Below are 14,063 nucleotides of genomic sequence, written 5' to 3'. Positions count from 1 at the left end.
TTTAAATATCGCAGTCAGAAACTTTATCCTCATACTCAGCCAGAATGCGTTGTGCCAGAAAGCTCAGGAAAAATATGGTTTTCACAAGTTTCCCAGACTAGCTTCAGACAACATGAAATTTTGTCCAAGCTCTTATTTAAGGACTCTAAATAAAGATTAGATCTGGATAGCTATTAATATTCAGAGATTTATTTGACTTTCTGTTAATATACAAAATTATTTACTTAGGTAATAAAAGCAACTAATACAATAGCATACTTTATTCTTTAATATATTGACTTTAAAATCATAACTTCTATATGTTAAAAATCATAATGTTAATGTGAGTTGGTTGGTATTTTCTGACCTGTTAAAATGGTATTTTAGTTGTGAGTCTTTTCATATCTGGATTATCACTCTTTTAAAAAGTATTAGGTGAATAATTAACACAACTATGTAAACTTTATTATGTTTCTTATGAAATTTCTCCTTATTAACTAACTTACCACCACTTCTAGGCATATGTCTATCAAAACAATATCTATCTGAAACAAAGACCAGAAGACCCACCTTTTCAAATAACATATAATGGAAAAGAAAATAAAATATTTAATGGAATCCCAGACTGGGTTTATGAAGGTACGTCGTATTCTTTTTCTTCTGCTGCTGTTAGGCTTTTAATTGAAAATAATCACACGCATTTAGTAACATTTAGATGAGTGGTATGTTACTGTGATGAGGGTGGCATTTCTGAAAGCTGTTATCAGGTTATGAACAGGACGTGCATATTCTGAAAGAACGAAATCTTGTTGTCAGACTGGTGGAATTTATTTTCATGAGCATTATAAAGCAGTAGTAATAATTTATATTCTAACAAGTATATGGTCCTTAGATGCTGTGTGAGTATATTTTCTCAGGTTTATTTTTTATTGCAAAATAAACGTTTTATCCAAAACTAAAGAGCTGTCTATATTATTGTGCAGGAAAATATTCTCAGTTCTCAATGCTGTCATGAATTTTGTCCTCTTTCTTAACTCATGTAGGATCCAGGACTTAACTGGACTTTAAAAGGTCTTCTAGTCCTTGCCTTTGTTAAAAATATATGTATATAACTAAATTAACTGCTTTTTTTTCCTTAATATTCCCAGAACAGAAAGTTAACTTTCAAATTTATGTAATATAAGTATGGTTTTCCTTGTCTTGGCTACTTTAGATGACTGTAAAGAAGCACCCCCCAAGGGAAATTAATTATTGTTGAGATTTTATTTTAAAAGATACATTCCTGATTAATGTCAATTCCCCAGTAGACTTGATGATGTTTGATATGGGGTATAAGATTAAACTATTCCTCTATACCCAGATTATTCATCTTTTGATAACCAAAGCATGAAATATATCACATCCACATTAAATAAATTATTTCAGTTAATAAGTGGCTATATACAGTGTATTTTGAAGTATTTGCAATTATTTTGAGTAAGTTGTCTTAGTAACTAATAATAATATGCTAGTATTTACTTTTCAGAGGAAATGCTTGCTACGAAATATGCTCTCTGGTGGTCTCCAAATGGAAAATTTTTGGCGTATGCAGAATTTAATGACACAGAGATACCAGTTATTGCCTATTCCTATTACGGTGATGAACAATATCCTAGAACAATAAATATTCCATACCCAAAGGTATGTGGAATACTTTTAGCAGATGCTTCCATTTCCCTGCTGTCAAAATGAGCAACCAATACCGTGACTAGAGGTGGGATCAACAAGTTTGGAGAGCTTCTTATCCTTGTGCATTGTAAGGCAAACATTGTACTGTGCTCTATTATTTATGTGGACATCTGTTGCTTTGGACATCTGGTTATGCTGGATGAAGTAGTCTTTGCAAAATCCATTGCAGTCTTTGAAAAACATATGGTCTAGATCATGGAGGAAAAACAAGCTTAACTTAATTTTAATTTTTTTCTTACTTCATGCTCCAAATTCAGGGTAAAGTTCTGTTTTGCAATTCCTTTTGAATTCTGATCTAAATGCAAACTAGAATGGGAAATTAAGACGTTGAATGTGATCTTCCTGTCAGGTCAAAGCAAGTAGGAGCTATGGTCTTTTCTGGACATTTATGGTAGTTTAAGTTTATGAGCCTAGGTTCTTCTTTGAGGGAATTAGACATGCTGTGAACCAATGTTTCTTACATAAACATTCTAAAATTCTTAACTTATGTACTTCACATGCAGTCCCATGTCTCAAGAGAGGCCTCATGAAAATAAATTCCACCAGAATGGCCATGTCACAGTGGAGAAATGTGGTATTCTGAGTTAATTTAGAAAAGAAATCTGAAAGATCAAATCACAAATTCTCCTCTGGCACGAGGAGTAGAAGTGATTTTAGAATGTAATTCTTTCTTCTTAAGTCACTATTGCTTTTCCTTGCCAAAGGGAACCCTGTTATAGAGGTCCCTATATGTGACAAAGATGGGAAGGACATGCAGAGACACAAGTGGATTCTGAAGCAAGTCAAAGTGGCCATAGTGAGACAAATAGAAATTCCAGATAGTCTAAAATTTATATTAAAAATCACATGAGAAAAGGAAATGAGTATGGGAGGGTGTCTGTTTAGGTAGAAGATCCTTCAAAGGTTGTGTATTAAGTACGAAACCTGGAGGTATTTGGAAGTGAGAGGTATGATCCTTGGAGATGGAAAAGAACTTGGATCTTTAGAAGGTTGTATGGGTCAGGAAGAGATGAAGAAACCCAGGAGTGAGGAGTAACTCACATTGACAGAGAAGTCAGGACCCAAATTCTCCCGTTTCTTTGAAGCTGAAGCTGCTGAACATCTGACACTGGACTGAGAAGTGAGGCAACTATATATATAGCCTATATGCCTAATTTTTGTGGGTTTAAATTATTTGACAATTTTAAATTCTCTTTTTCTGTGGTAAAATAACAGAACTCTAAGAAGATATGTGAGCATGAACTACACTGTCTTGTAAACCTAGGGCATACACTAAGGCAAAAAGCACAAAGCAAGAACAGTAAATCACAGGATATTTTATTTTGAGGTGGGATTTTCCTAATTTGGGGGCATTGAAAGCAGTAATAATTAAAGAAGCTAGTAGACTGTTTGGTAATTGTCCTAGATCAAATTACAGGGTAAAAGCAAAAAGTATCTTTCATTATTTATTCTTTACACTCTTTTCCCCAAATCAAGCTCCCTCTGCACTCCCCTTGGCACATGGAGAAATATTATTACAGTTATCCTAATAACAATAATAATAGTGCAACTATCTGTCTTAAAAGTCAGAAAAGAGAGTATTGATTATAGAACTGCATTTTTAAATCCCTAGTAGTTTTCCCTATGAATTAAAGTTCCCATTAATCACTAAGAGTATGTATTTTCACTCTGGTTGCACAAGATTTGTAATTACAGTGCAAAGAAATTTGTAAACATTGTAATTAGAATGTTTTCAACAGTAATATACCTAACAATTATTAGCTTATAAAAATACGCCTAAATTCCAAAAGTGTCTTTAGAATGTTGGTGATAATTAGAATTTGGTGACTTTATCTGTCTCCCCTTTCTTCACAGGCTGGAGCTAAGAATCCGGTTGTTCGGATCTTTATCATTGATGCCACTTACCCTGAGCATGTAGGTCCCAGAGAAGTGCCAGTACCAGCAATGATAGCCTCAAGGTATATTCATCTCTGATGTTCCCCACCTTTCAGACTGAATTTTAGCCCTGGAATTTCATCATCAAGGTTTATTTACATTTCTTTTCTAGCAAGTTTGCAATGGCCATGCTACAACAAAAGTATATAAATAAATTAGCATGCCAAGCTAAATACATAGCAAAATTAAAATTCACAAATAAGTTTTTTAAATTGATATGAACATACTAACCCTTTTCACACATCTAAAGATGACCAGAGTACTCAATTCAGTCTAAGTGCTGCTTCCCTTGGAGTGTGCGTGTAAGCTAGGGACAAACAAGGAGATAGTAAAATTCATGCATGCTCTCAGCCTGACTTCCTTCAAGTCTGGCCTACTTTTTCCCAGCCTTTGTGGATCACGCTTATTGTATGTGCATGGCAAACAGGAGAAGATAAGCCAACCCGCTCCAAATATTAGTGTTGTTCACTAGGACGCAGTCTATTTGAAATGATCTTGTCGTGGATGAACTGCAGGCAGACCTGGACAGAAGCATTTTCATTTCTGTGAAAGGTACCACCAGCATGGTACCCGTTGAGATCTTGTCTGATTAATCCTGGTCATTCTGGTTGACATGGAATAAGGGGAGGGGTCCATAAGCCCTGCCTGGCTGGACTCCTTACTCCTTCCCACATCCTCTCAGAACCAGGCCTGACTCCTCTTCTCCTGCCTCAGGAAGGAAGGTCAGCCAGGGCCAGATGATTGATTAATAGGAAAAAACACCTCAACAGAGGCCTCTGCCAGACTTTGCCAAGGTGAATCCACTCTTGGATAACAAAACTTCTTTTTTTTTTTCTCAATTATCCATATTTCCCACCCTAATATAGTTGATGAAAACTGGACTAAATATATCTGATTTTTTTATGCATCATTCTCCTCAAGAGGCAAGCGGAATGAAAGAAAGCATCATTTGTGCATCTGTAATACACTAGCAATATAGTAATAATATCTAACATTTTTTGAGCACTCACTATGTTGTATGTATAATTTGTAAGCACTTTAAGCATTCTTAGTAAGTCTTTACAGCAAACTTTCATACTGATAATGTTATTATTCCCATATTATATAGAAACAAAGGCACAGATATGTTAGTCAGGGTAGTATAACTAGTAGGAGATAAAGCCAGACTCTGAACCAGAGATCCCTTGTAGCTCTGTGATTCCTTTTACAACAAGGTCCAACATTTTGTGGTTCATTTACATTGTTGTTCTCTACACGTTCAACCTCAGAGCCAAGTAATCACTGCTTCCTTCACCGACATCCACTTTGTGCCAAGCACTGTTTGAGTTACTTTGCATACACTATCTCTGATTATTATACTAACCCAAATTTCAACCCCTGACCTGCAGCTAAAACTCAGCTTCCAACACAAACCTGCCTGGAAAGAAAGATGGTCTTTTACCCACTTAGCTCTCTTTTAATTTGTTAAAAAGTGAAAACTTGAGTTCAGCTATGGAAAAATAGGCAATTTAATGCTTTTTGTCCTCTAGGTTGGCCAATAACTTTGGCCTTGTGTCTTAATTTTTTTTCTAAGATATTAAAATCCAAACTGGGGAGAAAACTCAATTATAAAATAATTCTATTAGATCAGTGAACTCTTGTATGTTCTCTAAAACTCAGCGGGTATATTTAAATTTTTTAATGTTTAAAAGAATATTTTGCCTTCCTTACCTGTGGCTTAAGTGTTTCAGAATAATAAAATATGTCCTTTAGAAAACACAAATTAAGAAATTATTTGAATGTGATATTGATTTATAGTTGTGACTTTCTGTTTTGATTTGTTTGCAGTGATTATTATTTCAGTTGGCTCACATGGGTTACTGATGATCGAATATGTTTACAGTGGCTTAAAAGAATCCAAAATGTTTCAGTCTTGTCTACATGTGATTTCAGGGAAGACTGGCAGACATGGAATTGTCCAAAGGTATGTCGTATTAAAACCACAGAGGTGTATTTCTGAAGATAAAAGTACAAGAAAGAGTGGGGACTTATCTATAGCTAACATTTTATATTATAAAGCAGAATTTCTGCATTCAACTCCTGATTGCTTTGCAAAAAACGCTATTTGAAGGTTCATTATTTTTATTAAACAAGTAAGATACCTTTTGTTTTCTCAAATGACTTTAGCATTGAAACTGAATAGAGAAAAAGATTAAATGACAATGCCATACTGGGAAAATCAGGTATCTGGTTTTGAATTAGGATGGAAGTCCATCCTTTTGAGATTATAAAATTGTCAGTCCAAAAAAGCAAAATAATGAAGATTAAAACATAAGATGGATCCATTAAAGAAGTAGATGTGTTCTATTCAAAAGAATTAGAGAAAAATGCAAACGGTGATGTTTCCATTTGCAAATGTAAACTTTCTATTCAATGTCAAAATTGAAAAATAAGAATTCCAAAGTAAACAAGTATTATCAAAGGAAAGCCAAACACTTCTATTTGAAAATCAAAAGTAGGTAACTGAGAATGATATGAAACAGATTTAATTATCCTGCTATCCTGTTATCTTTGCAGAGTGCTCAATACTGTGCTAATTTTAGGGAGAAAAAACTTAAAAAAACTAGGCACAGATTTATTGTTGAGTTTTAATTGTTTTTGTTGCTCAAATCCAAACATAATCTGTTGAATTAATGAGTCAGAAAGCTACTTCTCCAATCAGAAAGCTTCAAAATAGGCCTGTTCATAAGTACTCACATTAGAGAATAAGAAACACAAAATGTTTTCTTTAAATAGGAAATTTGATGGGTACATTTCATGAGACATCTAATTATGAAGAAATGTTTCATTAAACCAAATATAGAATAAACCTATTTTATAAAGTAAGAAAAAAAGCACAGAGCAATCAAGCACTAAATTCCATCTAAAAATTAGGACATTATGTTTTGCAAGAAAAAAGTCATATGAATCTGTTTGGAAATATATCAGGACTATAATAGTCAACATTACTCAGGCTAAAAATATTTTTAAATCACTACTGTGTAAGAAGCTTGACTAATTTTGATGGAATATGCTAGAAGCTTACTTTTATCTTATTTATGTTTTGATATACAAAGCAGGAAGATTTTTGGCATTAATGCAGTGTCATAGGCAAAAAGAAAAGATAGAATAAATTTAATTTTTCTAGTTAAATAGAAACAACTGGGTGAATATATTGTTAGTGTCTTCATTGAATCTCAATACTAGGGATTATTGATTTAATTATATTAGTTTATAAGGTTGGTCATTTAGATAAAATTTTTAGCTCTTAAAACTAGGCATTTAAAACCATAATTGCTTTGGAATTTGAATTTCTAATTTATCAAATCTGAGACAACTTAATCCAAACTGACAGAACGTATAAGATGCTCATTCAATGAGATGTGGAATTCCCTGGAATATAAACTTTAGTTTTATGGCCAAAATCAATGATTAAGTTTAGAATACTAGGTTTGAATAACCTTAAAATTTCAAAACAACTGCAGTTTCAAAATAGTCTGGTAAGTACATGGAACATATTTTTCAGATTTAAGAACAACAGAGTTGAATTTTCTAGTAACCAGATTTATGACTGATGTGTGTGTGTGTGTGTGTGTGTGTTTAATTTTGAAAACAAACAACATTTAAGGTTAAGAAACTTGGCAACACTTTATTCATGTTGGGAGTCATACCCAAAATAAAGAAGCAAAGGAAACTGGCAATAATTACTTGTAATATAACTGTATTAATAGATTTGTGGTTTTGGGGAGGAACATCCTTCATAATATTATTTTCTGCAAGAGAATTAAAATTAATTTTATCTTAATAGCTAGAAATGATGAATAAAACATTTTACTCTATTAAGTCTTATCTTGTTTTTTCTGAAACACTGGCCTATCCCTATAAGAGATAATCCAAACTATGCTTTTAAAATTTATTATTCCTTTGCTTTTTATGACAATACACTTGCTCATGGTTCTCTTTCTAGTTTACTGTTTCTTTTTAGCTCTTCCTCTTCTGACTTCTAGAAATCTTATTATTCAAGTTAATGCATTTGCAAGATAGGCTACCTGCTGTAACAATAACAACAATAAAACCCCTCCAAAAGTTCAGCGGGTTTGCACATTCACGTAACCATCTAATAGTGAGTCCAGGTAAGTGGGAAACAGGGAGGGTGAGGAAATGGGTGCTCTGCTCCACAGAGTCATTCAGGAACCCAGGTTGATAACGTTTCTGTCTTCATCCAGTAACTTCCAAGGTTATTCCAAGGTTGTTCAAACCTGGTCATCAACATCCAGCTAGGGAGTGAAAAAAGAATGGAGGGTATGTATGAAAGGGTTTTATAGGTTAGACATAGAAGGAGCACAAGTTACTTTTGCTCAAAAGCTGTGGCCTAGAACTTACACATGACCACATCCAAGTGGATGGGGGCCTGGGAAATGTAGCCTACCTGAAGTTCTAGCAAAACCAGGAAGTAAATGATTACTAATTATCTTAGTCTCTATCCCAACACTCTGTTACTCTCCTAGGTGATTTTTATCTAATACAAGAAAGTTTCAATTACCACTTGCCCCACAAATTCGTTCTGAGGATTTGAACTTTCATGTATCTCTGGCTACATTGCTCTACTCCACCCTCACTACCACTACCTAGGTTTGGGTCTTCAGCATCTTTTTTCCAAACATTACAACGTCGTTATTTAGTCGCTAAGTCATGTCTGACTTCTTTTGCAACCCCAAAGACTGTAACCCACCAGGCTCATCTGTCCATGGGATTCTCCAGGCAAGAATACTGGAGCGGGTTGCCATTTCCTTCTCCAGGGGATCTTACTGACCCAGGGATCAAATCTACATCTCCTGCACTGCAGGCAGATTTTTTACTGCTGAGCCACCAGGGAAGCCTCCCGCTATGTTACCCACTTCTTATCTGTTCTCTGTATCATGTTCACAATTATATTTTTCAAATTGTGATTTTGAAAACTTTCAAAGGATTTATTGTCCACAGGAGAAATCCAAATTTCCTAGTTGTGGCATAAGATTTTCTCCAAGATTTTGCTGATGCCCCTACATTCTCCCTTATCTTCTAATTCTTTCCCACAGTCAGCCCCCACTCAGCCATACTGAGCCACCTGTGGTTTTCTAAGCTAGCCTCATCTCTATGCTATTTATTCCATCTAGAATATTTTTCATTTAACTGTTTATAAAATTCTATTCATTTTTAGGCTTATTAAGTGTTTGTTCAATAAAGGATTTGTTGCATTATCCTCAAATATATACCAAAAATAAGATTCAGTGCAAATTTTAAGATTTCTAGCTACTTTATAAGATAGAGAAAAGAAAAAAATATTAACCTAAATTCCACTGGGAAATGCCTTTTTACCTACATGACAATTTGGTTTGTGGTGGGTCTCCACGGATATTGTCATAATTCCAGTCACTGACTTATGGAAAATTTAACCAGAATTATGAATGATTTGCAATAAGATACGGCCCTCAGGTCATGCTTACGTATGTGACAGTGATGTTGTGTAAGATTTTGAATATAGTCATCTTCAACTCAAGTGTATAGTTGGTTGACTAACAGTAGTACACTCTGACCAGCCAGCTTAACTTGTTCAAATGTCCAGATTATATTTAGGAAAATCTGTCCTCTTAATACTATGTTTTATTTGATCTATTTTTTTTTTTTTTTCCTCTTAGACCCAGGAGCATATAGAAGAAAGCAGAACTGGATGGGCTGGTGGAGTATGATTGTTATCTTTTTCTTATCTTTTAATGAAATTCTCAGCTATTAAAGGACTATTTGAAATGTATCCAAACTGGCACTACTTGCTTTTATAGAAAAATAACAAGGCAAAAAACACAAAGGTAGTGATCCCATCAGCAATTTTGTGCCAGACAATTTTAATGTGCATATATCTAAAATTCTATTGAGAATGAATCATATAGCTCATGTTCTGTTCTTAACTTTTTCAACCAGATCTCTGATATCTATAATTAATATTGCTTCTTTAAAAATGTAATAAATATCATTTTTCAAAAGGGAACACAATCCCTAATTTGCTTAAAATAATCTTGATAACTTTTAGCTATTTGAATTCAGGAAAAATAATTACATTTGGTATCCTTGTTTAGAGACAACCGTACCTCTCATTATATTTTATATAAATAAATGAGTAGATTAATTTCATTTAGTTAGTTAGTTCAGTCGCTCAGTCATGTCCAACTCTTTGCAACCCCATGAATAACAGCAACCCAAGCCTCCCTGTCCATTACCAACTCCCGGAGTTCACTCAAACTCATGTCCATCGAGTCAGTGATGCCATCCAGCCATCTCATTCTCTGTCGTCCCCTTCTCCTCCCGCCACTGATCCCTCCCAGCATCAGAGTCTTTTCCAGTGAGTCAGCTCATCGCATGAGGTGGCCAAAGTATTGCAGTTTCAGCTTTAGCATCAGTCCTTCCAATGAACACCAAGGACTGATCTCCTTTAGAATGGACTGATTGGATCTCCTTGCAGTCCAAGGGACTCTCAAGAGTCTTCTCCAACACCACAGTTCAAAAGCATCAATTCTTCGGCGATCAGCTTTCTTTACAGTCCAACTCTCACATCCATACATGACTGCTGGAAAAACCATAGCCTTGACTAGACGGACCTTGGTTGGCAAAGTAATGTCTCTGCTTTTTAATATGCTATCTAGGTTGGACATAACGTTCCTTCCAAGGAGTAAGCGTCTTTTAATTTCATGGCTGCAATCAGCATCTGCAGTGATTTTGGAGCCCCAAAAAATAAAGTCTGACACTGTTTCCACTGTTTCCCCATCTATTTCCCATGAAGTGATGGGACCAGATGCCATGATCTTCATTTTCTGAATGTTGAGCTTCAAGCCAACATTTTCACTCTCCTCTTTCACTTTCATCAAGAGGTTTTTTAGTTCCTCTTCACTTTCTGCCATAACGATGGTGTCATCTGCATATCTGAGCTTATTGATACTTCTCCCGGCAATCTTGATTCCAGCTTGTGCTTCTTCCAGCCCAGCGTTCCTCATGATGTACTCTGCATATAAGTTAAATAAGCAAGGTGACAATATACAGCCTTGACGTACTCCTTTTCCTATTTGGAACCAGTCTGTTGTTCCATGTCCAGTTCTAACTGTTGCTTCCTGACCTGCATACAGGTTTCTCAAGAGGCAGGTCAGGTGGTCTGGGATTCCCATGTCTTTCAGAATTTTCCACAGTTGATGTGATCCACACAGTCAAAGGCTTTGGCATAGTCAATGAAGCAGAAATAGATGTTTTTCTGGAACTCTCTTGCTTTCTCCATGATCCAGCGGATGTTGGCAATTTGATCTCTGGTGCCTCTGCCTTTTCTAAAACCTGCTTGAACATCTGGGAGTTCACGGTTTACATACTGCTGAAGCCTGGCTTGGAGAATTTTGAGCATGACTTTACTAGCGTGTGAAATGAGTGCAATTGTGCGGTAGTTTGAACATTCTTTGTCATTGCCTTTCTTTGGGATTGGAATGAAGACTGACCTTTTCCAGTCCTGTGGCCACTGCTGAGTTTTCCAAATTTGCTTGCATACTGAGTGCAGCACTTTCACAGCATCATCTTTCAAGATTTGAAATAGCTCCACTGGAATTCCATCACCTCCACTAGCTTTGTTCGTAGTGATGCTTTCTAAGGCCCACTTGACTTCACATTCCAAGATGTCTGGCTCTAGGTCAGTGATCACATTATTGTGACTATCTTGGTCGTGAAGATCTTTTTTGTACAGTTCTTCTGTGTATTCCTGCCACCTCTTCTTAATATCTTCTGCTTCTGTTAGGTCCATACCATTTCTGTCTTTTATCGAGCCCATCTTTGCATGAAATGTTCCCTTGGAATCTCTAATTTCATACATACCCATATTTATTTTAGTTTTTAAGTAGAGTGGTATCAGTTAGGGAAGTATGTATTTTGTTACAGTTTGTAATCATATATATCTGGATTATTTTGGATAGATTCATTCAGTGATATATAAGGATTTCTGTGTAAAACTAAATCATGTTTTAGGAAAAACATCAACTGTATCTTATATCTTATATGAAGAATATAAAATAAGACAAATAATAAATGAATATTGTATGGATGCTACCATTTATCACAAATATGTTGTTGAACTCAACTAGCATTTGGGTAAAAAAAAGAAAGGCTACTTCTGGGATTTGGACACACGCAAAGAAAAAAGAAACTCTTATCTAGTGTAACACATTAACCCAAGACAAGGGACAATAAAGAATTCAGAAGTAAATTCTGAGATGATAAGTCTTGTAAAAATTTAAATTAAGATGCAGGGTGCAGGCTAAGTCACTTCAGTTATGTCCAACTCTTTGTGACCCTATGGACTGTAGCCCACCAGGCTCCTCTGCCCATGGAAATTTCCAGGCAAGAATACTGGAATGGGTTGCCCTGCTCTCCCCCAGGGGATCCTTCCAATCCAGGGATAAAATCAGCATCTTATGTCTTCTGCACTGGCAAGTAGGTTCTTTACCACTAGCACCACCTAACAATGTAACGAGGATAAGTGTGTAATTCAGGGAAAAAGAAAATCCTATTTTATTTCACTCTTTAACATTGTATAAGTAACAGGAAAAAAGAGAAGTCAGTGAAAGAACAGGATTTTCTAAGTTTTTTGGATTCTAGGTCAACCAGAAGCTTGCCTTCCAGAAAGATAATTCCTAGATCAGCATTTGAAAACTTAAGAAAAGGGAAAAATTTAACTTACAAGTTCACTGTCATTATAGAGATTTCCTGTAAAGAATGAGAAAAGAAAGAATACTTGAAAATGTCTTGAGTTGTGTTCTCCATGATAATGATATAGCTAGAGTTTCTATAAAGTAATCTGAATGATGTGATTTTACAAATAGATAAACCATGATACCAGCAATCTTAGCAAAGACGTGATCTTAGGAATCCATACACATTTATTCTGAAAATACTGGCACCATTCGGAACACTCTGAAATACTTGAACATACATCTTTTGAAATCTGTTTATAAGCATGTTGAGGACAACTGTATCTTGTAAATTTTTATAGTCTGTATAGCACCAGTCTTGTGATCCCAGCAAACAATAGCTGCATGAATGAATGAATTGCCTTCTAAAGTTTTAAAACATTGTTTTAAATACCCTCAGTGGAAGCACATACATGCCCTTTGAGGGAGAATGAGGTCTCTACATTAAATCAAAAGTCATGTCAAAATAAACCTAGTGAATAATATGAAATATGTATCTGCAAAATATGATTTTACACTAGATCATTATAGTATCTATAGTTTTAGAATTCTATTGGGGAAAATTAGTTTTCCCGTGTACTAATCTCAATCTCTCCAAATATATCCAATAGTCATTAACTTTCTAAATATTAGAAGAATTGCAGAAAATTTTTTGAAGTGACAGTTTTCAAGAGTAAGTTCACACTTCTCTGAGGCAACTATTTTCAAGGTGGCCATTCATTAGATTTTATAAGTCCTGACAAGCCTTTTGGAGTCATGACTATATATAGTCATAACTCATATGTCATAATATGCTGCATAGCTTCCTTTGACCCATAATCAAACCAGTGGCTTAATAAAATTACCCAGAAATAACCTAGAAATATTTGTCTTTTGGACATCTGTTCAAATAATATTTATGAGGGTTTTTAGATAAAGTGTATAGGCTAGTCATATTAATATAAATTTAAAGAGCAATTTTAGACCAGTTTTTCCTTTAGGATTTGTCAAAGAGATTTAAAATGAAAAGGCCTTCAGAGATCACCTATGAACTAGAAAAGAGACTAAATGGCAGTTAACCTATTAATTCAGGCAGAAAACTAGCAAATACTTCCTTGAGAACTTTACTTGTCACTTCCTTTTCTTCCACATGAGATATTGTGTCTTAATTTGGGGGAAATACTCTAATTTCTTCTTTGGTATTTTATCAGAAAAATAACAACAAATTCACTTCATTTTTTTTTTTTTTTTTGGTCCCGTAGAGAGCAGACAAAAAAGGAAAATTTAATCAAAGACTCTATTAATAGTATTTAATCATTAAAATGTGAGGAACAAATACTAAACACATAATACTTAGAATGCAAAGCCACATTTAAATCATTTAAAAATAATTAAGCCATACACCGCATCACATTTGAGTGGTTGGTGAAATCCTATGGCTCAGATAAATAAATGGATGCTCTACTTGATGCTTGAAAGTCTGTGCCTTTAACTAAATGTGGACTCAGTTTAGGCATCAGCCTTCCATAAGCAGGTTATTTACCATCTGTGGCAAAAAATTAACTGGTGTTAAGTCATCTTACCTTCCAAGAAAAATATTTTAAATGACTTTGTAAGTAGAAGTAAGGAGTTTATCAGCGCATCTGAGCATGATAAAGGGAGCTGTGAGGA

At 34.9% G+C, this 14,063-nt stretch overlaps 1 protein-coding gene across 1 annotated transcript in view; it reads left to right on the top strand.

Moving 5' to 3' along the window:
• Positions 1-14,063, top strand: part of FAP (fibroblast activation protein alpha) — an 83,813-nt gene that overhangs the window by 29,448 nt on the left and 40,302 nt on the right. The window contains exons 9-13 of the mRNA XM_055397367.2: positions 498-618; positions 1,505-1,659; positions 3,562-3,665; positions 5,470-5,605; positions 9,339-9,383. Coding sequence (XP_055253342.1) covers positions 498-618; positions 1,505-1,659; positions 3,562-3,665; positions 5,470-5,605; positions 9,339-9,383 — 561 coding nt within the window. The remainder of the gene's footprint in view (positions 1-497; positions 619-1,504; positions 1,660-3,561; positions 3,666-5,469; positions 5,606-9,338; positions 9,384-14,063) is intronic.

This window comes from Moschus berezovskii, chromosome 2 (genome assembly GCF_049115385.1).
Source record: "Moschus berezovskii isolate FMDL1 chromosome 2, NW_MosBer_1.0, whole genome shotgun sequence".
Classification (NCBI taxonomy): domain Eukaryota; kingdom Metazoa; phylum Chordata; class Mammalia; order Artiodactyla; family Moschidae; genus Moschus; species Moschus berezovskii.
This window is presented reverse-complemented; position numbering and strand designations above follow the sequence as displayed.